Below are 23981 nucleotides of genomic sequence, written 5' to 3'. Positions count from 1 at the left end.
TATCGTGAATATACTGTTCTTCCCTTCTTTTGGGTGGGCTTTTTTTTTTTTTGCAAGGACTTGCCAGGGTTCGTACAGCTAGTCAATGTTAAGTTGGACTCAAGTCCTCATGACTCAAGGCCAGTGCTCTCTGCACTGTGCCATCGAGCTGCCCCACTTCTCTTATTTTTCAAAGAGGTTCGGATACAAATGGTCTGAAGACAACACATTATTATGTTATTATTCCCTTGCATGTACTGTTCTATGGACTGCTGAACAGATGGATAAAATAACTACTTTGTCTAATTAAATAAAACGATAAGAACAAACTCATCCTTGGTAGGTTTACTCAAAGTATCCTGAGTACAAGCGCATGAGCAGACGGGATGGTGGAGATGATTTACCCCTCATTTTGCTCCTCTGACTTTTTCTGGAAGATCTCAGAACTTTGAACACTTTTCATCCCACAGAGTGGGAAACTTTGAGTTTTTGAAATGATAATATCAATTAAAAACACTGTCTTTAAGTTTTTGATGAATCAATGTTACTTCTGGGAGATGATGAGTGACAGTTTAATCTGTGACAACAATCTAGTTCCATGATGGTTTATTGGTTGAGTTTTCCAGGATATTTTCAAGATTATCTTTCTAGTTTTTGTTATTTTGTCAAACCATGAAAGATCTAGAGCTTCTGACGTTTAATTCAGAACACATCTTGTGTATTTGGTAGATGTTAAACTTTGCTTTAACACCCTGCAGTAACATGTTGGTAGTGTCCACTGTTTCTAGGAATAGTCAAAATTGTTCATGAAATCTGGATTTCTTAATCAGTCAGCTAGAATTTATTAAGCAGATGTTGTACTGAGCATTGTGAATACTAAGGCAAAAAAAATTAGGCCCTGCTCTCAAGGATCTTATAGTCTAGTGAGGGATAGAGCACTCAGGCAATTTTGTAGAAATAGGATGGGTACACACACACAAACACTCATGGGTAAATTGAGGATGATCCTAGCAGGAAGGCACTAAGATTATGGAGGCCTGGAAAGGCACAAATATTACGGAGGCCTGGGGAAGGCGCTAAGATTATGGAGGCCTGGAGAAGTCTTATGATAGAAGGTGAGACTTGAGCTGAAATTTAAAGTGAGGGAAACCAGGAGGTGAAGATGAAGAGGGAGAAAGTTGTAGGCATGGGCTATTGAGGTGATGCTATAATATGCAAGTGAATTGGATTTAAGTGAGGGAGGTCTTTGCAAACTCAGCAGCTTCACTTTCCCCTCCAGAGTCATCTGAGTCCGGTGGAAAGACATAGATTTTCAGTTTTGCACACCTGGATGCAATGGACATCCTGTAAGGCATGGGGGACGACCAATAAGAATGCTTTTGGAGTGTTGTGTTGGAAGAACAGCAAAGAAGCCAGTTAGCGCTAGATTGGGAGAATTTGTGAGGAGGGTGAGATGTAAAATGACCAGAAGGATAGGAAGGGACCTAGTTATAAAGGTCTTCTAAAACTTTTATTTGAGCCTGGAGGTCATAGGGAATCACTGGAATTTATTGAATTGGGGCAGGGGGTGACATGGACAGAGTTGTGCTTTGGGAAGATCAGCTTAACATCTGGCTGGAAGATGGGTTAGAGAGAAAATAAGCTGGGAAAAAAGTAAAAGCCTTCAACTCCCAGCATTCTTAGATTATCTCCCATTCAAGTACTAACCAAGCCTGGCCCTGATTAGCTTCCCAGGTCCCGTGAGATCAGGGCTGTTCAGGCTGGTATGGCTGTAAATAGAAATATATAATATAATCCTCTGACAGTTTCTAGTCCTCAAGTGAAATCATAAACCTCCCTCTTTCCACAAGCAAATCCATGTGATTCAACTGTTTGTTTGAGCCTTCTTCCTCAGCATATTGTTGGCTCCGATCATGCAGGAGAACCTGTGGAGGACCTTTTGGTATCACTCTTGTATCTTAGTCATTTCATTGGCTCCATCCTGGGTCACCACTTTGGGTTACTTTCAGTGACTTCAGTGGCAGGTACCTCTTATTAACCATCATTATCGATTATTAACGTGATGGTGGCTTATTCCAAAAGTATTTGTATAGGATTTTGATATTTGTATAATTTATCACCACCATAATAATAATAATTATCTCCCTTCTCATGCTGGGGAATTAGGGAGAGAGGGAGAAGCTGCCTTGAGAACAAAGTGCTTTTATCACTCTAGTAAACCAAGTATAAGCCTAGCGGTGGGAGTGGTACAAAGGAGCCCCAGGCAGCTGAGCTTTTGAGGGAAAGGAGGAGGATCCTGCTCAATCAGTTCAGTCCTCTCAGACTCAGAGGAGGTGAACATCCTGTGGGGGACCTGTTGTAGTGCAGTGTGGGGCTTAAGCACGAGAAGGAAATCAAAGCAAGATGAGGTCTCCGCTAGCCTCTCCAGGGGGAGATGACACAGCAAACCATTCCTGGGCCTGCCACCTCTTGACGTTGCCCCCTGCGCCTCCTCCCTCATACTTGCCGCTGCCAGGTGGGGCACAAGAAGGGTTCAGGATATCCTGGCGCTGTGGGCGTGTGGTTTTCCCCGCCCCTGCTGCCCACACGGGGGGAGGGTACCCTGCGAGCAGCCCACGGGATCCAGGAGGGGGTTTGCCTTCTCTGCCTGTGCTGGGCCCTGACTCTCTGAAGGCGCCCCTCTTCCCTCAGAAGAAAGAAATGGCGCTGTGTTTCTAGGATGAGAGGGGGTGGGGCTGCAGTGCCAGGTGGGCAGAGACAAGGGGGGCACACACATCTTGCCCTTGCTTTGGAGAAGTTTTTTCTGAGGGACAAGTAAAAGTGTCTGGGCTCCCAGGAGCTCTCTCTGCCTCTGCTTCCTCAGGCCCTCCTACCTCCATCTCCACCCCCTCGCCCAGCCCTGTTCCGTTGGCATTGCCTAGGCCTCTGGCAGGATCTCGGTGACCTTTACCCCTGCCTCTGTTGCTTCCCCCTCCCCTTGGCTGGAAGTCCCTCCCTTGAGAACTCGAAGTCACTTTGCTCCAAACTTTCTAACCGAGGTCAGGTTGCACTGGAGACAGACTCAGCCCTGACATGGAGGTGGTGGGGTGGAAGGGAGAGCAGAACTGGGGGCTGTCCCCGTTCCTTCTAGGTGAGAGTGAGGGGGCTGCCTCCAACGCCTGGGCAGGACTCGGGGGGAAGTTCAGGCGGCCCGGAGTTCTCCCTCTTCTGGAGGCGGTGTGGGATCTCGGGGAGCAGAGGCCGGGCGGGACCCCCAGGACGCCAGAGCCGAGATCTCTGGGTCTCAGGGGCGTCCTGTGTCCTCGAGCCCGATGGCAGCCGGATCCCGTGAGACGGCGGGGCCCGCAGGCAGGCAAGCGCCAGCCAGCGAGTGATAAGCTCAGAATAAGTGAAGTTGGATAAGACAGGCTGTGCAGGGCTCCCCTTGTCAGGAGCCACTCCCTCGCTGTCTCAGCCTGTGCTTATCTGCGGAGGCCGGGCTCAGGCCTTGTGAGTGGCCATTTTCCGGGCCCGGGGAGGATGGGCTGGAGCGCGCATGTCAGTCCGATTGTGTGGTGGGCTTTGGGGGGTGTCGCTTTTAGGGCCTCTCTGGGCAGAAGCAGCGGCAGGAAGGGAAGAAGGTAGAGAGCCGAGAGCTGCCGTGGAACAAACTCTCTCTGTGTGTGTGTGGTGGTTGTGAGCCCGTGAGGGGAGTATGGCTGTGCAGACAAAAGTAATTGTCCATTAAATGGCACAGGGATGGGTTTTTCCTGGCCCCCCATTCCCCCCACCACGAATGTGTGTGTTTGTTGTTAACAAAAACCTGTATTGAAAACTTTTCTTTCTGCAACATCAGACAGCGCCTCAGCCTTCTCCTCGTTGAATCCCCACAACTAAAATCCCGGAAAACAGTTAAGGAAAAGAGCCCCAAAGCGTGGTTGGGGCCGAGAGGACGTGAACATGATTTCATCTTTCCCACCCAAACCCATGACTGTCTGTCTGCCTGTGGTTCTAGGTCACCGTCTCCTGTCCCGGGGGGAGCTTACCCATCGGGAGAAGTTCCACCGAGGTCCTGGGTGTGGCCGATCGGCCGCTGGCTGGGTGGGGCTCCCGGGCCTCTGATGTCAGCCTCCTTTATTGGCCTGGGAGGACCTCATCAGAGACCTGGAAGTGTGTTTCTGCAGTCAGAATTAATAATCATGGTAATTAATAGGCTAGGGCAGCAAACTCTATCCCAAGGTGGAAGGAACAAAGGCCTACATTTCTCTTTTTCCACCCCCGGGATGGAGTGGGGCTTTTTGGCTTACTGAGGAGCTGAAAACCCCTTTTCTTGTTAATGCTAGGCTTCCCAGTAACTTGGTTTTGGGGGGGTAGTTGGGGTTAAGTGCCTTGCTCAGGGTCACGCAGGTAGACCCGCTGACCCGCCTGAATACCCCCCCCAGCAATAATTTCAGACTGTGCCTCAGTTTCCCTTAATTTCTATTGTGACACTTCCCCCCTCCCCCCCATCTCCCGGCTGTCTCTTCCCAGTGCCCACTTGGCTCTTACTCCTCGCTCTCTCTCGCCCTGTCTCACACTATTCAGCCGGGACAGGGGAAAGGCTTGCCACCGGATCCCCGGCAGGCGGGCCTTCCCCATCCAGCGTGGTAACCTCCCCGGTGCCCTCTGCCTGCCAGGGCTCAGGTTGCTTCCCCTGCTGCCCGCCAGCGGGGCTCTGCCATCCATGAGCAGCCGTGTGCTAGTCCCAGACTCAGTTTCCTCGTCTGTCAGAAATCGGCTCTCCTTGACCCCGATTAAGATTTGGGAAGGAAACACCCTCCGAGTTGCAGAATTTCACAGCTGAAAGGGACCTCAGTGGCAAAAAGCACCCTCTCTGTAGCATCGCAGCCACCCGGCGGGTTCTCCTCAGCCGCTCTCTGCCTCCCACCCCCCAGGAGGCCCATCAGTCTTCTGGGCCTCTGATTGTTAATGGAGCCTTTTCCATCAAGCCCTCACTGACTGGCTTCTTGCCCCCTTCCCCATGCCGGCCTCGAAGGCCCCCGGGCTGGGCACCCCCACACGCAGCTGCGGCCTCTGGGGCACAGGGTGAGGGTCCCTGGGTCTTGGGGGTGGGCCCCAGGGCCGCTGCGACACGATTCCGAGAGCTGCCGGGCTTGAGGGAGGCAGGTTCTGTCTCCCTCCCTCCCCGGCTCCCCTCCACCATCCCAGGCTTTCTCTGTGACCTCAGGCAACCCTTCCCTGGTCCCGCAGCTCTCCCCCAGCCTCGAGGCGGCCCTCTGGCCATGTTGGGGGAGCCGGGTCTCCTCGGGATCTGGGCTCCGCTCCTTGTGGGAATATTCTCCCCCCCGCAGTGTCTGGGCCCTACTCCCGAGGTGATGTGCCAGGCAGGCACTGTGCCATCTGTCTGCTTAGCCCGGTGTCACGGGAAAACCTCCAGCTGCCCAGGTGGGGGGAGCCCCGCGGAGAAAACCCCCGTGCTCCGATCCCTGTGCCTACTCATCCCTCCTGTCTCCTTTTCAGTGTCAGAAGACATGGCTTCCCCAGCGGCGCCGGCGGCACCGGAGCTCATCTAGATGAGGATACCTGGCCCGGTACTCTGCCCAGCTGCCAGCCGTGGTGGGTGCAGGAAGCTGCCGCAGCCCCCACCGACCTGAGAGCAGCCCCCGTCCTTGCCCGCCGCGCCCCGGCCGGGCGGTGGCTCCGGAAGGCCAGGATCGCCCTGTGGGGCGCTGCCCTCTTCAGCTGCAGGACAGGAAGAGGGGGTGGGTGATCGCCCACATCCCCTCCCAACTCCCAGCCCCAATGAGCTGAGAAGGGGCAGCCAGAAGCCCCTCAAACCCTCCCAGCTGGACTCTCCGTCTGTGTCTCTGACTCTCATCGGGGCATGGCCAGCAATAGCAGCTCATGCCCGACGCCTGGGGGTGGGCACCTTAACGGGTACCCGGTGCCTCACTATGCCTTCTTCTTCCCCCCCATGCTGGGCGGACTTTCTCCACCTGGCACCTTGACAAGCATCCAGCACCAGCTTCCTGTCAGCGGGTACAGCACTCCATCACCAGCCAGTAAGTTCTGGGAGAGAGCGGGGGGCGGGGGGCTCCCCTCATCGGCCGCCAGGAGAGGGCCCGGCGTCCGTCCGTGGTAGGGGGCTGGAAAGGGGGCTTGTGACGGCTCTGCGTTGAAGGAGCTGGGGCTGCACCGGGCAGCGCTCCGGATTCCGCGTCAGGAAAGCTCAAGTGGAAATGGTGCCTTGGAGGCTTACGGCTTGTGTGATCCCCGGAAGTCCCTCCCCTTCCCCTCAGCCTCGGTTTCCCCATCTGTACAGTGGGCACAATGATAGCCTCTGGAGTGAGACTCCAGGGAGGTAAGGCACACGGAGTGCCTCGCGGGCCTTCAGCGCCCCAGAGAAGCCGCCGTGATGGGCCGGGAGTGGGACTCGGGCGCTTCCTCGAAGCTTGCGGGGGCCGCCTGCGGGGGGAGACGGGAAGCCCCCCGGGCTGCGGGGCGCTGGGCTGGAGGCCTTCGGGAAGGTGCAGGCCGCTGTGTTGTGCTCGCGGCCGCTCCCCCTCCACCTCGTCACCGAGGAGCTTATAAATAGCTCGGTTGGCAGCAGACAAAGGCCCCTGGTAGATAAACAAACCTCTCGACATTTGGCGGGAACAGCGTCGTGACCCGGAGAGGCGGCCCATGCCCTCTGCCCCCCTCGCCTCAGGGACCCCGTGCCAGGTGCCTTTGTGTGAGGAGGCCTGCGGGGGGCCACCTGCACCCCCCCCCGAGACCCCCGCTGCTCATTCCCCGTCCGAGGGGAAGGTGACGGGAGGCAGCCGAGGAGGGAGCCGGGGCGCAGAAAGGCCTGCCGTGGTCGCGGGCGGGAGTGGGCTGCGAGGAAGGGGCGGAGGCCCCCCTTTGGCTCTGTCTCTGGCTTCCCCCCATTTCCCCCTTCCTCTCTCTTTCCCAGGAGAGTCTTGGGCTGGCTGGGTGGGGGTCTCTTCCACCCTGGCCCGTCTGAAGCCAGGTAGTGGGAGGCGGCAGGAGCTGCTGCCAGCTGGCAGAGCTCAGGCCAGAGGCCTGCCAGGCCTCTTACTGTAACTCTGGCCCCTAGGGCCGAGCTGGGCACGGCGCCAAGTCAGGAGGGGGAGGGAGCTGGGGCCTGCGGGCGGGGAGAGGAGGGAACGGAGGCTGGGAGAGATGGACCGGGCAGCTGCTGACCTGGGAAATGTCCTGTTCCCCTCCTGCTTCCAGCCTCTCCCGGCCTGCCCAGGGGGACTGTCCCAGACCCCACCGCCTCGCCCGGCACCGCGGGGCACTGCCCGCTGCTCCCTTCTCTGGGCCAGGGCAGGCTCGGTGTCCCTGGGGGACCCTGGAAGGGTGCCCCCCTCTCCCTCTGGCCGGCTGCCCGCCCTCCCAAGCTCCTCCTCCGTCTGCGCCTCATCCTCCGCCCTGACCTCCCGCCGCAGCCAGGGGGCTTCCAGGTACCTCGTGCACAATGGGCGCCTAATAAATGCTTGTGTCACACCGGTCGGACTGCAGCGGGCAGATGTGGCCGCCTGCCCGCTCCCCACCGCGTTTCCTCTGTGGGCGAGGGGACACTTCTGCCGTCCCCAAGCCGGGCCCTGCTCGGGGAGGGCTGCCCGGGCCCCCCCTCGCAGCCCCTCTCCCTTGCCCGGCCCCTGTAGTTTTCACACTGTACACTGCATTGAAGCTTACAGGGCCTGCCTCGGCCCAAGGCATCTCACCCCTGCCCCCTTCAGCTTTATCGGGTTTTCCATTGTCAGTCCGGGGTGGTTGAGACCCTCGGAGGTGGCTGGGGGGGGCCTGGCCCGCTCCCTCCTTAAGTTGGCACTGCCCCCATTCCAGATGTAAGGCTTCCCCTCCTTGCCAGGTTGGCACTGCCCTTGGGCAGTGGGGCCTGTGCCCAAGTGTCTGGGGGGGACACCTTTCCTACAATGGGAAGGGCAGTAAAGTAGAGGCTTAAACCCTGGGACTGCACCATGGCGGGGTGCGGGTCTCTGGCTGGCACTGAGAGGGGCATCCCCCGTGCCCCACGACCACTCCCTTGCCAGCCTGGGAAGAGGTTTCCTCCTCACCCAGGAATGTTGCAAGCTGCTTCCTCTTTCTCGGTGCGCCCTGGGGGTTGGCTTCCGGGATCCCCGACCTCCTCCCCACCCTGGGAACCATTTCCTCCGGCTGCAGGGGAGGGGGATGAGTGGGAAGAAAGAGGTGTGGGTTCATAATTTCCTGGTAGGGCCCCTCTCTCATACTTGGGCAATACCCTTTCCTGTTAACCCCCATCCCCCCACTAATCTTGTTTTTTTCCCCAGGAGCCTCCTTCCCTCTCCCCCTCCCCCTCCCCTGCAGTAAACAATAACATCATGACCATTTCCAACCTCCCTCCTCTCTCCCCATCCCCCAAACCCCCCAGCTGTGTGTGTCTGTCACACACAGTAATGGGGAAGGATTTCATGGTGCTTTGCCAGCGAAGGTAGATTTCTCCCTAAGACCGGAGTGAGGGTCTCTGGGCGAGGAGTATGTGAAGACCCTCTTTGCAGGGGCTTACCTTTTCTGCCCCTCCCCCACTGCACCCCATCTCGCCCCACCCCGCCTTCTGATGAGAGTTTTCTAACGGGATGCATCCAAGCATGGCTGATAAAAGATTCATGCTTCCTTAGGAGGCAGCTCCTCCCTGGTGGGCTTTCTAGGGGGGCTGCAAAGCCAGCCTTCCCCTCCCTCGGGCCCAGGGCCACTTGCTGACACAGGGACCCCTCTTTCCCAGGAGCGGGGTGACCTTCAGTGGGTCCGCCTTTGAGGGGGGGAACTCCAGAAAATGGACAGATGTTTATTTTCCTCGCTCTCCTCCTTTGTCGGTGGGAAGGGGTGGGACAGAATTGGATTGGGGACATCCAACAGAGGAAGTGATCAGGTATGAAGAAGGCCCAAACCGGGCTGCTCTTCCCTACGGAAGGGTTGGAGGAAGTAGGCGTGGGGAAGGGATCTCCTTCCGCCGCCGGCGACTCCGGCAGGTGTGCTGTCCGAATCAAGGCCCCATGCCGGCCCGGGAGGGACACTGGGCAGAGCATCCAGGGCTCGGTGCCAGAGGCTCAAGGCTTTTTTTTTTTCTTTACAGATTACTGGGTCCAACCTTGTCATTTGACAAAGGAGAAAACTGAAGCCAGAGTAAGAGAGAGAGAGGAAGTTAGGGAGAAAACCAAATGGGTTTCCGGGCTGTGCTTTTTGAGATCTTTTTCTAGTTGGTTGGCGTTTGAGTATTGGGGAGGGAGGCAGGAGTTGGGGAACTGGATAAATGGGAAAGAGTTAGATGCCATATCCCTCTATCCCTGCCCAGTCTTTGTATGAGTTGGGGAAGAGGAAAAAGCACCAAGTACTCCTCTTTCTTATCTCCCGCACACTGGAGAAGCCCTATAGTTTAGTAGGGAAAAGTCTCCTGGCTTTGGGTCCGGAGAAATTTAGGTTGAAATCCTACCTCTTACACTTGCTAATTTTGTGTCCTGTAATCTCTTTGTGCCTCAGGTTAATCTTAGGGAAAATGGAGAGATAATGCCTCTGGTTCACACCTGATAGGGCTGTGTGATTTTAGGTACCTCACTTAATGGAGATAATGTTTGGTCCCTTCTTTCCGGGTTGTTGTGAGATAATTATGCAAAAAGCTTTGCCTATCTTAATGCCGCCTGTATAAATATTAGCTGTGACTGGGAGGTAGATAGAGACTGCCCTTAACTCTAGGAAGACCAAATTCAAGTTCACCACTGATGTATAATCAACTTAACCTCTCCCGCTTCTGGGAAACTCAATTGCAGAGAAGTGCAGCCCTGCGTTAGTGAAGGGAGCTCCCTCACCGGGGAGTTCTCATCTCAGGGAAATCACTAGTCCAGTCCTAATCCTGAAGTTATTATTATTATGTCTTCCAAAATTGATCTGAGAATTGATAAAAGGGATCCAAGTTCATAGTGAAAGGAAGAAAAGAGATAAGGGAGATTTTCCTTACATCTCCTTTCCTTGAGTGCCCCCCCCCTTTTGCCAATTGGAAATAACATTTGTTAATTGACTATAGTTATATATAGTTATATTCACCTGAATGGGAATAAAGAGGCCAAGGGCATATTCTTTGAGTGCAGAAGAGAGAATTCTTATGGAGAAGTTAACTTTATCTTCCCTTTAGATTTAAGGGGGAAAGAAATACCCAGCTAGGCATTCATCGGCCTCTCCCATTGTCCTGGTCCTCTTACTGATGGATTGCCGCTCCTCCCTTCCCTTGATCTCCTGGCAGGCTGGGGAGGGAGGCCCCTCTCTGCCAGGTGGAGTGAAGGGAAGAGAGGTGGGACTTGGAACCTAGGCCCCTCTCCTCCCCTCCTTCTCTTTTAGCTAGAGGCCCCCATCCCAGGAGAGAGAATTAAGGAAGAGGCCAGGGGAGGGAGAGGAGATCTACTTTCTGCTTTGAAAGCTGCAGATAAAATCTGTCCACACCTACTCCCATGCCACCAAATCTGTCCACACCTGCCCCCTTTCTCCCCCCTGGGAGTTTGTATAGCTCATCCCTTTCCTGCCCCCAGCGCACACCTCTTGCAGGGAGAAAGTTTTGAGAGTCACTGGCTTTTTTCCTTTGGGTGATGGTTGTAGTATGGAGTTGTAAACAAGAATATAGACTGTAAGCGCCTCGAGGGCAGGGACCACCCCCTTTTTTCGGCTGTCTTTGCATCCCTGGCACTTAGTGCGGTGCCTGACACCTACTAGCTACTTAATAAATGCTTGCTGGGGGGATAGAGGTACTGAGTAACAGAAGCTGAATTCTCTCTCTGCCACACCCCTTCTGTGTGGGTATCTTTTTCTCTCTGTGTGTCTATCTGTGGAGAGAATGTCCCGAATGATTTAAAGGACGCAAGTGTTAGCGGTCATGCAGAAAGGTGCCCGTCTATTCCTTCCTTCCTCCTCACCACCTCCTGCTGGACACTGCTTCTCATCCCTTTTGCTCCAGCTTGCTTTTTCCATATCTTCCCTAGTCCTCCCCTTAACCCTCTCTCCATTTTCTCAGGATAATAGGGCAAGGGGGATGGAGGGAAGTGAGGGGCCTAGACAGCTCTTCCATTCATGGGGTCCAAAATGCCCAGTCAGCCAAAAGCTGCAAAATGGGGTTTTGTGAATGAGGAGACTCTTCACCTTTCATTTCCTGGCACTGATTAACTCAGGTGGAGTCAAGAGAAGGGAGTAGGGACTTGGAATCTAGGTTCCACCCCTCCCCTCTTCTCCATTGGATGTAGGACCCCTCACCAGTCCATCAGGAACCTGACCGTATACTGGGATGAGGGGGTGGGGAGAACTCAGCTGGGATGGCTCCCATTGTGAGCTTCTCTGAAAGTCAGTGGAGCATATATCTAGGGACAAAACTGACCCATTTTGCCCTTTAAGAAGTTGGGGAATCAGGATCTGGAACAGAAAAAGCTCATTTCTGGAAAGGAAGACTTTCTCTTACTGAGAAAAGGGGGGAAGAATGTGCTTAGGTACCCTTTATTTGCTTTTCTTCTCTAAAGCTCTCTGAGACTGGAAATTAGTGTGAACTGGATTTTCTCAGGCTATAATTGAGACAGATCCTTAGATTCTAATTCCTTAAAATTGTTTTCAGTTGACATTTATTAAGGCCTACTGTGTGCCAGGTGGAGGTGGGTCAGATGCAAAGAAGAAAAAAGTTTCATTAGGTTTTTGCATCCGTTTTGTAAAGTAGGTCTAGGGAAATCGAGCCTTGGAGACTTTAATTGATTTGCCCAAGGTCACACTTTTTGGCTCTGTGACCTGAACTCCTGTTCTCCGATTCCAAATCCGGTTCTCTTTTCAGTAAACCACAGTTTCTGACACAGTCCTGCCTTCAAAGACTTTACTCTTACTGTAGCTGGAGGAGCTCTGTATGCAAATGAGAAGGTGATTTAAGTGTCTTGGAGGGGGCAGAAGAGTGCTATGAGAGATTTGGGGAAGGAGCAGGCACTCATCTGTAGCTTAGAGGGGGTCAGAAAGGGTAAGGACTTCAAAGGACATGGGGAAAGAGCTTATTTTAGGCTAGGGGACAGGATGAGCTGTGGAACAGTGAGTCTCAGGATTACAGGATAGGCCTTAGAGCGAGCCGGAAGCAACCTTGGAGATCATCCAGTCTAACTCCGCCTCTTCTTATTTTACAGAGCTGAAAACTGAGGTCCCAAGATTTACTTTTCTGAGGTAGCAAGTTCTAGATCTGGGATTTGAACCCAGTTTCTATTCTGGAACATAGAGCAGGAATGTGAAACAAGACCAGAAAGACAGGATGAAGCTAGAGTGTGAGAGACCTGAAATGCTAGCATAAGGAATATGAACTTTATCCAGCAGGTGTTGGGATTTTGAGCAGGGGAAACATCTTTCTTTAAAAAAAAAAAAAAAAACCAAAAAAACCCAAAAAAAACAACCTTAATTGATATCTTTTGTTTTTACATCATGTATATTTCCTTCCTCCCAGAGACCCATCCCTTCCCCGAAAAAAAATTAAAAAGAAGGAAATAACAGTTTAGTTGAGCAAAAGTAACCAACATATCAAAAAATTCTGACATTCTTATATAATGTACCACACCCATGATCCCCAACTTCTGCAAAGAAGCAGGGGAGGTGCTTTCTCTGAATTCTTCTTTTGGGTAAGACTTAGTCACTGCATTGTTTGTTGTTGTTTTTTAATTAAATTTTTTTTTCAAATGAAGATATGCCTTATCTTCCTTCTTCTTGGTTCCCCTTCCCTCTCTCATTGAGAAAGCAAGAAAAATAAAGCCCCTGTCCCAAATATGTACAGTCAAGCAAAACAAATGCCTGTGTTATGTCCCAAAAATGTCTCAATATACACTCTGAGACCATCACTTCTCCATCAAGAAATGGGTACCATATTTTGTCATGAGTCCTTTGTAAATGTGGTTGGTCATTGTGTTGACCAGAATTTCTAAGCCTTTCAGAGTCATTTATTTTTACATTTTTAGCTTATAAATTGTTCTCCTGGTTCTGCTCATCTCACTTTGTATTAGTTCATACAAGTCGTCTCAGATTTCTCCATTATTTCTTATGACAACAGTTTTCCATCATATTAATATATAATAACTCATTCAAGTATTCCCCAGTTGACGGTTGGGTAGCTCCTGAGTTTCCAGTTCTTTGCCACCACAAAAAGAACTGCTGTAAATATTTTTGTACATATGGTACCCTTTTCCTCTTTCTTTGATCTCTTTGCAGTATAGACCTCGTAGTAGAATTGCTAGGTCAAAGGGTATGTACAGTTTAAGAGCTGTTTTGGGCATAGTTCCAGATTGCTTTCCAGAATGGCTGGTCTAGTTCACAGGTTCACCAGCAGTACATCAATGTATTTCTTTTCCCACAGTCTCTTTAGCAGTTGTCATTTTCCTTTTTTGTCCCTCTTGCCAGTCTAATAGGTATGAGATAGATTGGTCACCATATTTCGATAGCATTTAGTTTTTCCAGGAACATTGCTGTAGTCATTGTTTTCCAAATTCTGCTGACTTCATCAGTTCATAGAATTCTTCCCAAGTTTCTCTGTATTCATACTTATAATTTCTTACAACATAGTAATATTTCATTGTTCATGTATCATAATTTGCGTAATCATTGTCTAGTAGATGAATATCTCATTTATTTCTAGTTCTTTGCTACTACAGAAAGTGCCACCATAAATATTTTGGTGTACACAGAAACTTTCCTTTTGTCACTAAGCTCCTTGGTGTATGTGCTTAGCAATGGAATCTCTGCATCAAAGAGCAAGGACATTTTAGTATATTTATTTGAATAATTTCAAATTGCTTTTTAAAATGATTGATCTATTTGCAGTTTCACCAACAATATATTAGCATGCCTTTCTTTCCATAACCCCCTCCAACACTGGCTATTATCTTTTTTTGCCATCTTTACCCATTTTTTGGATCTGAGGCAAGACCTCAGACTTTGAATTTGCGTTTCTTTTATTGGTAATCTGGAGTATTGGTTCATATTGTTCTGAATATTTTGCAATTCTTTTAAAAGAGTAAATCATCTTAAAGATATTAGGAATATTAGAATGAAGTCTAATAAAAGATGTATTGGAGAGACTAAGAAGAGATGGAGTGCAGAAACTAATTAGGAATCAGTCTAGGGATGATGTGAAGGGAACCTGAACTGAAGAGGTGAAAAAAGGAATGGATGAATTCTGAGCTGAACTCAAAACTGGGCTCCAAGGCCCAAACTGCCCAGGGCAGCGTTGTGGGAGTAGGGTAGGGCAGGTGGGCTGCGCTGGGCAAGGTCTCTGGGGAGATGGCGCCAGTGCTGACTGTGGTACCTGCTTGGAACCGCGTTGCGGTGATTTCCTTGTCTTGGCCTCTCGGGATAGAATAAGGACACAGCAGAATCCTTTCCTCTGGGAGGAGTGGTCACCCAGACTGACCAAGGTTTCCCTTTCATCACCTCATTTATTTTGGCGAAGACGATTAAGGGCAGTGTTGGGGGTGACTGGGGAGAAGGAGACTGTTCTCTGCCCCTTCCCTCCAGTGAAAGATGTTTCCTATTTGAGAAGCTAGTTAAGAGCTAGAGTTTTGATGTCCAAGGGCAAAGAGCCCCAAAGGTTTGGGGAGGGAGGGACCCCCGATGGGCCCCTTCTCCCCCTGCCCTGAGTGTCAGGTATTTCAGTGTGGGAAGGAGGGAGCATTTCCCCCTCTATGCAAATAGCATTCCCACAAATATTTTTAGGTCTCTCGGTGTCAAAGTTTAGTGTCAAAGCAGCCCACCAGTTTTCACAAGCCGGGCCCAGTGCTGCACTCCGTGGCGTACGGGGTCACGTGGGGGAAAGCCCCCGTCTGCCGCCCCCACCCCAGATACTTCCCTCTCCTTTCTCCTCCCTCCCTCCTCAGGGGACGGGTGGGAATGGCTAGAGAGCCGGGGACTGACCAAACGAACTTCTCTGACGGTGGGCAGGCCGTCTACGGGGTGCTGGCTGGTGGGTGGGTGGGTGGGTCGCGGGGATGTGAGGCGCCAGCGCTGGGCGAGTTCAGCGAGAGTTCAGCCGCATTGCATTAGGCAAATGAGTCTGGGACCCAAGCCTCTGAAGGAGAAGGGCACCGGGACCACCCCCTCGGATTCCCCCCTCCCCCCCGGCCGCCCGCACCTAGCCGCTGACCCACGGAGTTCGCCTTCCGAGGGGGTGGGGGGCCAGAGCCAGACTTGGGCTAGGGGAAGGACGGAACACCTCTGCCCTCCCCCCTGTCCTGCCCCGTCCCCCTTCTGTTCGCTCCCTTCCACCTCCTCCTCCTCCCGTCTCTGTACTGTCTGTACTCCTCCTCCCCTTGTTCCTGTTAGCCCTCCCCTCTCCTCCCCCTCCGGAGGGAGACGCTGCCCAGTCCCTTTCCTTCTCTCTCCTCGCGGTTCCCTGCTCTGGTCCGCGGCCGAGCTTCGGTGGTGCCGTGACGGCGGCCGCTGTTGTTGCCACTGCTGCTACTGCACCTACCAGACAGTCAAGGGGTTAAAGGGGCGGAACCTGGACGGGGCGGGGCTGGGAGAGCTGAGGGGGAGGGGTGTCTAGGGGGAGGAACTGGGAGTAGGGGGCGGGCTGGGGAAGGGCCCCCCCACCCCCAGCGGTGGACTGCCGCGGAGGCTCTTACAACCCCAGAGGGAGTCCCGGAGAGCGGCGGCGAGAGGGAAAGGGCTGGGGGCCCTTGCGGAGGGAGGAGTGGGAGCCAGGGTCTCCACCCCGACCGTGACCTGGGAATCCTTGGTTCTGGGAGGAGGAAGAGGAGGAGGAGGAGGAGGAGGAGACTGATTCCTGAAAGGCTGACGGACGCCCCCACCCCGGGCAGAGACAGCGAACAAGCAGGAGGAAGCGCCTAAAACGCCCGTGTTCCGCCCCCCCCCCCCGGCTGGGGAGTTGGGGAGCAGCCCGCCTCTGCTGTGACCTTCCCCCCAGTAATCCACTCGGCATCAGGAGACCGGGGGCCCTCTTGAGGTGAAATTGCTGGACTGAGTTTGGGGGCCTCCTTTGGTCATTCTGTAGAGGTACTGGGGGACGGCCCCCCATTTCCCTCTTTCCACTCAGGACTGGAGTAGCAGTAACTGCTGTTGTGGAATTTGAACTCAGGGACTTTGGGGGGAGAAGGCTGCCGGGCTCCCTGGCCCCACTCCTCGGATGGTGCCCTGGCCCGTGGAGTGAGGGGGGGTTCTCCTCGGAGTACCTCCCCGCTGGGGACTTCCCTCCTCCATCTTCCTCCTCCGCTGTTTGCTCGCCGGGGGGAAGATGTATGAGAGCGTGGATGTAGGGGTGCTCACCCCCAGCCCGAACCCCTTCCTTGTGGTGGATTTTTATAATCAGAGCCGGGCCTGTTTGCTCCCTGAGAAGGGGATTCCCGCCTCCGGCCCTTACTCCACCCCACTCCGGACTCCGATTTGGAACAACTCGAGCCGCTGTAGGTACCAACCCTCTCCTCTTCCTATTGCAGGGGGTTCCTCGGGGCTTGGGATAGGAAGCCTGAGCTTTCCTACGGACACCCCACTTTTCTGGTCTTCCCTTCAACTTGGACACCGAACGAGTCTGTCCCTGCCGCCTCAGAACCTCCTTTTGCTGAGAAACAGGCTCTCTCCCCGCTCCCGTTGCAGATCAGCTTTCACTGATTTTGCTCCCAACTAAATGGGTGATATCAACTTGGGGGAGGGCAAAGGGCTTCTGTCTGGGGGCTGTCATGCTCAGAGGAAAGGGATCTCCCCACTCCCCAACTGCACCCCCCCATGGTGACAGCTGCTGCTCCGGATTCGCAGCTCGCACTTCATTAATGTGGGTGTCAGGGGAGTATGTGGTGTGTGTATTGTTTGGAAAGATGAGAGTGTATATCAGAAAGAACTTTATTTTAATCCCCCTTCTCTGTCTTCTCCAATCCTGAGGAAGCTTGGCACCTAGTGGGGCATAGTGGGAATAAATTGAACCCCTTTAATTTGACTGGTACCTTTTGTGCTTTTGAGCATCCTTACTCCCTCCCCTCCTGTGGAAGGTGGGAGGATACCTCCAGGAGGGGAGTAGAGATTGGGGGTAGAATGGGGATTTTTCCTATAGTTGTTTTCTGTCTGAGACCTCCCCCTTCTCTACCAGGGTTTTAGGAATGTTGGTGAGAGATGGGTTAGCATGTGGCAACAAAGTGATTAGTGAAGATCTTTCAAGTTAAGGGAGATGACTCCAGTGATTTTTGTCACTGTGAGGAGTAGGTGTGGATTGTGGGGGTGTCTCTACTTTTCTTCCCAAAGGGGAAAATCAACTTGTTACCCTGACACCTCCTGCCCATAATATACTTCCTCCTGGTTATTTAGTCTTTCTCTTAGGATCTGTGCTCTATGATCCTAACACCTGGGACTTCAGAGGACGTCTCATTCAACCCCTTGGGGCCCTATTATGGGACCCTTCTGATCAGGAGTTCTTAATCTAGGGTTCTTGGAAAAGGGTCAGGGTGACCTGAACTTGGGACTTTTAGTATTTTGGTAACTATTTCAATATAATTCGTTTCCATTATATTTTATTTTGTAATTTGAAAACAATCTGAAAAGATCCATAAACTTCACCAGACTGATGACACAAAAATGGCTAAGAGCCCTTAGTAGTGTGTATGTGATGCAGGCTGTGTATTGTATATACACCTGTGTGTGTATGTTGTGCCCAGCTGTGTGTGTGTGTGTACAAAGTACCTGGGTGTGAAGGACCTCTCTGGGGGTTTTTGCTAGATGGGCTCAGATTTCTCCCTCCTCAGGCTTCTTAGGTTTCCCTAGAGGACTGACTGCCTCTCAGTTCCAATCCACCCTCCCTTCCTGCCCACCTCCCCTCCCCTTTCTTTCTTTCTTAGGCTGGAGAGTGGATCCTTTCCTCCAGAGACAGGCATTCCTGGATAGGGAAGGAGGGGCAGGACTTTGCAAATTGGAAAAGGAGTGAGAAAGTCCTCGCTCTCCATATCAGAGACCCACCAGGTGGAGATAATGTGGTTTGGCTTGACCCTGGCCATCCTGATCTCCTGTGGATATCCACACCCCACCTATCTCTTCCCATTGTTCTGGCCCCTGACCTTTGATTCTTATCCAGGAATCCAGTGGAGAGGAGGGCTTTGCTTTGGGGAAGGGGAGATTGCTTATTGACTTTAGCTGGTTAATGGGAGTAGGGTGGGGACTGGACTCAAGCAGAGGAAGAAGTGAGAACTCAAGATGAAGTTTCTTTACCTCCTCCATTCCCAATTTAGGGAAGGCGGTGACTCTGCTGGACAATCTGGCTGTTTAAAGTTATTTTTCCCTGAGAGCGCTTTCCCACTCCAATCCGCCCCCACTCCCTATCACCAAGGAATCCCTTCCGAAATTGTTGGGTTCTGAGTGTCTGGCTTCTCATTGTCATCCATCTTCACTGAATGCCAAGGTTGAGTCCTGGGCTATATCCGATTCTTCCCCTTTCCTTAGTGCCCACTAGGTAGAGAGGTAGATGTCTCCAAATGAGTTCTGGACTGCCCCAAGCTTGGGAATGTTATCCTCTGCCCCTGGAATCCCAGACCGTGGTGTGTGCCATTCATCTGGGGGACCAGACCAGACTTGGACTTAGCCTTCCTAGACTCACAATGCTCTTCCTCCTCCACTTTCCCAGTTGGAAGAAAGGCTGTGGTCAGCTATGAGCAGAAAGTTGAGGTCAGGAGGATTAGGGATATGGGGGCAGATGCCCTTCACAGGAAGGGCACAATGTGTGCCCACAACAACAGACACAAAACTTAGAAGACTGGGCAGCTCCTGTTATTATAATCTGTTCTCCTACCCCTTTGATAACTGAGTTCTCTTCTCCCCCTGATGGGGCAGTGGGAGGAGTCATCTAGACTGGGGTTTGATGAAGACTCTTGAATTCTTACTTTGCCAAAGGGAATAGATTTGGGGTCAAGAGTCTTGGGGACCCCTTCCTTACTCCACCCCTGTTGGGGAGTAGAGATGTTGTAGGGGCAGGATGTTTTTCCCCTCTCCTTTGCCTTAATACTCAGGACTGTTTTACGCCTCTGCCTGCTCCCAGACATCCAAGAATGTGGAGCACGTGGGAGCCCCAGGGAGTAGGGGGGGGAGTGTTGAGGGGGGGAGATGCTTATCTGAGTTAGGCCAGTCAGGCCAGACCTCTTCCGTCCTCCTCCCCCTTCCTCCTCCTTTGCCCCTTTCTGGTGCACATTTTCACACTTCACCCCCTTCTCTGTCTGTGGGCTAGGAAATCTGGGGAAGGGGCTTGTCCTTGGAGATCTTTTCCTTCTCTTTTGGGGGGATGCTGAGGGTGGGGAATAGCAAAGGAGCCAGACGTAGGATGGGGGAGGGAAAGGGAGGTTCTGGCCAAGGGCCCATCTGATTTCCTGCTGATCTTCAGGAAACTGGCCCCTTAGAGGGTTGGTAGGGAGGTAGTGGAGAGAGGGGCCAGTCCAGGGAGTTTTTTTCCCTCCAAAATGGAATGAGGAGATGCCCCCTTTCTCCACAGCCTAAGCTATCCTTGGCTGGGAATCAAGACACCTTAGTTTTCTGTTGAGTTCTGGACTTTGATCTAGGTACTATTTCTCCTTTAATCTCTTTTTCCTTCTCTTGTTGGGGCTGTGTGCCCTTTGATGGGTAGTGAGAGAGTCAGATAGTAAACTCTTTCTTCCCTGGGGCTGACAGCTCTATGATGTTTCCAGCAGGGAAGTGGTCTCCTGGGTGGACCAAGATATATTTAAGGATGGAGTGGCCGTCAGGTCAGACGGAGGCAGGTTCTCTCTCCTCTTTTCAGATATACTTGGAGAGAAGAGAGGATGGGGCCCTTTAGTCCCCTCTACCACCCACCAACCTCTCCCTCCCCCCCAGTCAGATCCTCATTTTTCCCCTCCGTGGATAGCAATAAACTTGGGGAGAAAAGGGGATGGAATGTCAGGAACCAAGCCTTCAGATTCAGAGCAGAGGTGGTGGCTGTGGCAGGAACAGGGCTGGTCTTATCTGGGTGACTAGGCAAGAGTTTGTGTGTGTGTGTGTCTGAGTGTGTCTCTGTGTCTGTATGTGTTTGTGTGTCTGTATGTCTGTGTGTAGGTCTCTGTGAGTGTGTGTCTGTGAATGTCTCAGGTTTCTGTGTGTGTGTGTCTCTGTGTGTGTCTCTGAGTGTTTCTCTGTGTGTTTCTGTGTGTGTGTCTCTCTGTCTGTGTGTGTCTCTGTGTGTCTGTGTGTGTCTCTGTGTCTGTGTGTTTCCATCTGTCTTTATGTGTCTATGTATATGTGTCTCTGTGTCTAAGTGTTTCTGTCTTTGTGTAAAGTCTGTGTGTCTGTGTGTGTCTGTGTGTGTCTCTGAGTTTCTCTGTGTGTGTGTCTCTGTGTGTCTGTGTGTGTCTCTGTGTCTGTGTGTTTCCATCTGTCTTTATGTGTCTATGTATATGTGTCTCTGTGTCTAAGTGTTTCTGTCTTTGTGTAAAGTCTGTGTGTGTCTGAGTGTATCTCTGAGTTTCTCTGTGTGTGTGTGTGTGTCTCTGTGTGTTTCCGTCTGTCTTTGTGTAAAGTCTGTGTGTGTCTGAGTGTGTCTCTGAGTTTCTCTGTGTGTGTGTGTGTGTCTCTGTGTCTCTGTGTGTTAACGTCTGTCTTTGTGTAAAGTCTGTGTGTGTCTGAGTGTCTCTGAGTTTCTCTCTCTGTGTGTGTGTCTCTGTGTCTCTGTGTGTTTCCGTCTGTCTTTGTGTAAAGTCTGTGTGTGTCTTTGTGGGGATCTGTATCTGTGTGTGTGTGACCAAGACTGAGACAGAGAATGCCCATGTGGGGAAGCTGCTCAAGCAGGGGAAGTGGGTTAAAGAAGTAGTTGGAAGCAAATCTCTCTCCCATTTAGTTGTCGCTTTCTCTGGCTTGTCCATCCATATCTCTCCTCACCCCTCCTTTCTGCAAAGCAATTTTTTTCTTTTCTACCAACACCCTCTGGACTTTGCCTCTGCTGCATATTTGTGCTTGGCCTTTGCTTTCCACATTTCCCCTTCCCCCATCACTTTTCTCTTCCTCGGCTCATAACCCCCCACTTTCATCAGTTTCTCCCTCCCTAGCTTCCTCTGCCCCCTCCTCTGTTTCCTCAACTCTCTGTTGCCTCCTCATCCTTTTTCATCTCCTTCCCTCTGCTCCCCAAGGTCTCTGTCTCTCTCTCTCTGTCTTTTCTCCCCTTAGAGAAGTGACCGTTTTCAATCCTCTGCAGAAAGTGGCACTTGGGGGTGGGGTCCCCTAGGGAAGGCGGGGCCAGGAGGCCAAAGGCCAGGTGGGGTAGGAGGGAAGGGGTCACCGCCTTTGTCCCTCAGCTTGTTGGAATGCCAGGCTCCTGGTCAGGCACTGGGGACCCACACCCCCTTGTCCTTGATATCGCTTCTCTCCCTGCCCCCCCAACCTTCTCCAGCCTGGATTGTCTATTGTTGCTGGTTTGCGTCTTGGAAAAAGTTAGCACAACAAAGGACTCCTTTGTCCAGATCCCCTCCCCCCCAGCCTCGTCCTGGCCCCTCACCCCCCTTCCAGTTACCACCCCCCACCCCAGCAGCTGTTCTCAGGCCTCCCTGTCTGTCTGATTTACTTGTCTAGGGAAGCAGGGTATAGGACACTTTTGTGGGATGAAGGCCCCCAGGAGATCTAAGTTTTATGTGCTTTCCTGCATTGAATTCCACTTTGTAGGAGAAACTGAGGTCAGGATGGAGAGATTGAACTGCAACCATTAACATTCCAGGTTGGGGTATGGGGAGGGGTTGAGATGATGGTAGGCCCTAGCCAATTAGGCTGGCACAGTGCCTTCTCTCCATCCTCCTGGCAACCCCCAGAGAGAAAGTGGTCTATCATTGGTGGAGTTGAGGTGGGGGAAGGAGAACGGGCTAGTATCTTCCCTCTCCTACTATTCAGTTCCTTCTCTTGTCATCAAGCAGGAAGTTTTGGGAGTCTGAAGAAGAGCTGTGTGTGTATGTGTGACATTTGGTGATGGTTAAGGGGGTGCTTTCGACTTTGGACATTGTTATAAGTTCACAGAGTTGTTCTTGCTAGATCTTGGTAGATAATGGTTAGTGGAAGAAAGAATCCATTTTGAGGGGCTGGAATTCCCTTTACGTCATCATATAGGCAAATCCCTTCAGAACTTCACTGACTTGGCTGGAGGTCAGAGAGGGCAGAGAGGAAGCAGATTGGAAGCTATGGCTATTGGATGGTGGTTGTGATGGTTTGAGAGCTGTGTGGGGAATGACACCTAAGAAGGTGTCTTAGCAGTGGGGTGATCTCCTAACCTCTCCTCAACTCTGCCCCCAACTCCTAGGAAGACAGTGTGACTGTGGAGAATCTGGCCTGGGTTGTATACCCAGCTGCCACCCTACCAGGTCACTCACCTTCCCGTTTGCTGGAAACCCAATAGTAGGAGGGGTGGAGTGAGTCCTAAACAGTAAGAAGGCTGGGACAGACTGACCATTGAGTAGAAACAAGCCTCTTTTGTGCCCCCCCACTTTGGCTGAGGGACAACACCCCAACACATCCCTTCAGTAACACAAATCCACTCATGACTGGCTGGCTGGTAGAGAACACCAAGGAGATTCCCAATCTCTGACCCCTGGGAAGGGGCACCCCTAGTGTCAATATTAGGGGACCTCTATCCTTCTCCTGTTTGGTAGCCCAAGAGCTGAGAGGGTAGAAAATTAGCAGTGTCTCTGCCCTCCTGCTTTACCCCTTAGTTTCCTGACCAGAGGAGGGGGAGGGAATGGTTTGGTGGGGGAGGAGCCATGACTGCTTCAGGGTTGGGGGGGCAAAGAACGGAAGCAGAGAAAGGAGGGGGAGTGGACTGCCTTTGAACATCCTGTTGACCCCAGTTTCCTCTGGTCCAGACTCAGGCCCTCCCTTCTCTTCCCATCTTGCTTTAACTCCTTCCTAGCTATTTGTAAGGAAAGAAGAATTAGTGAGAAAGGGTTTCAGTGGGTGATCACTGTGACCCATTGAGTCGATATTTTATCTAAGTGATGACATTGTGTAAGGTAGTGTCTCTTTGGCTGGTCTGGGTCTGCCTAGTGCCTCCTATAATCATATGGCCACGGGGGAGAGTTTGGAAGGTGGGATTCATAAGTGATTGATTCTGGGTTGCACGTTATAGCCCACTGAGAAGACATTCTTCCTCACAGGAGGTAATAAGAAGAATCAGAATTTGAACTCACATCTTTTTCTTTCTAATCCCATACTTTACCCCAATCATATTGCCTATGAGAATTATTGGGCGGTGTTTTCAGGAATCAGGATTGGAGTTTAGGATTGCTAACCTGTGTTTTTTCATTTTCACTTGCCAACCCTTTCAGCCATTGAAACTCAGAGCAGCAGCTCGGAGGAGATTGTGCCCAGCCCCCCCTCGCCACCTCCTCTCCCCCGAATCTACAAGCCGTGTTTTGTCTGCCAGGACAAGTCCTCGGGGTACCACTATGGGGTCAGTGCCTGTGAAGGATGTAAGGTGAGTTAGGTGTCTTGAACAGCCCATTGCTGAAAATGAGGGGAGGAGATAACTTTGAAATGTCAAAGATATCTACGGGTTTCCCCTTCTTTCCTGGCCACAATCTGTGATTTTGATAATTTGATTTGTGTGAAGGGGAGGAGGTTGGTTGTTTTTGCCTTTATTCTGTCTGTATTCCTTGAGAGAGGATGAGGGGACGAGGAGCAAGCAGGGATGTGTGATCTTTAAGAAGGAAGGGGTGTGTGGTTATGATTGCAGAGAGTCTGTGCTAACTTCTCAGGCTGTCTCCTGCTCTCCCCTGGGTAGAGCCCCCCTAATCCAAGGTGTGGGTTCCCTCTCCCCATTACAGTCTGCATTCTCAAGGTTGATGTCTCTGGCTGGCAGGGTGAATACCCGCCACTGCTGCTGCTGGGGTTACCATGGTGAGCTGGCATCTGACCTGCTCTTGGCGAGAGACCCAGGAGGCCTCCCCCAGCAGCCCTGCCTGAACCCTATTGGAATAACCTGGCAGGAGGAGTGCCCGGTGAGAGGAGGTGCACAGCGGCCC

General features: G+C 52.1%; 1 protein-coding gene across 6 annotated transcripts in view; it reads left to right on the top strand.

Annotated features, from left to right (window-relative positions):
- Nucleotides 1-23981, top strand: part of RARA (retinoic acid receptor alpha) — a 56619-nt gene that overhangs the window by 21175 nt on the left and 11463 nt on the right. For 2 of the 6 annotated variants that reach the window (XM_051994557.1, XM_051994556.1), the window contains exons 2-3: nt 5479-6020; nt 23286-23434. In XM_051994557.1, the coding sequence (XP_051850517.1) occupies nt 5843-6020; nt 23286-23434 (327 nt within the window). In that variant the 5' untranslated portion in view covers nt 5479-5842. Of the gene's footprint in view, nt 1-3030; nt 3110-5478; nt 6021-7198; nt 7428-15671; nt 16414-23285; nt 23435-23981 lie in introns of those variants that run through there. The other 4 variants (XM_051994558.1, XM_051994561.1, XM_051994560.1 and 1 more) reach the window with 4 other exon arrangements.

This window comes from Antechinus flavipes, chromosome 4, assembly GCF_016432865.1.
Source record: "Antechinus flavipes isolate AdamAnt ecotype Samford, QLD, Australia chromosome 4, AdamAnt_v2, whole genome shotgun sequence".
Lineage (NCBI taxonomy): Eukaryota > Metazoa > Chordata > Mammalia > Dasyuromorphia > Dasyuridae > Antechinus > Antechinus flavipes.
The sequence above is the reverse complement of the archived record's forward strand: the minus strand, read 5'-3'. Positions and strand labels throughout refer to the sequence as shown.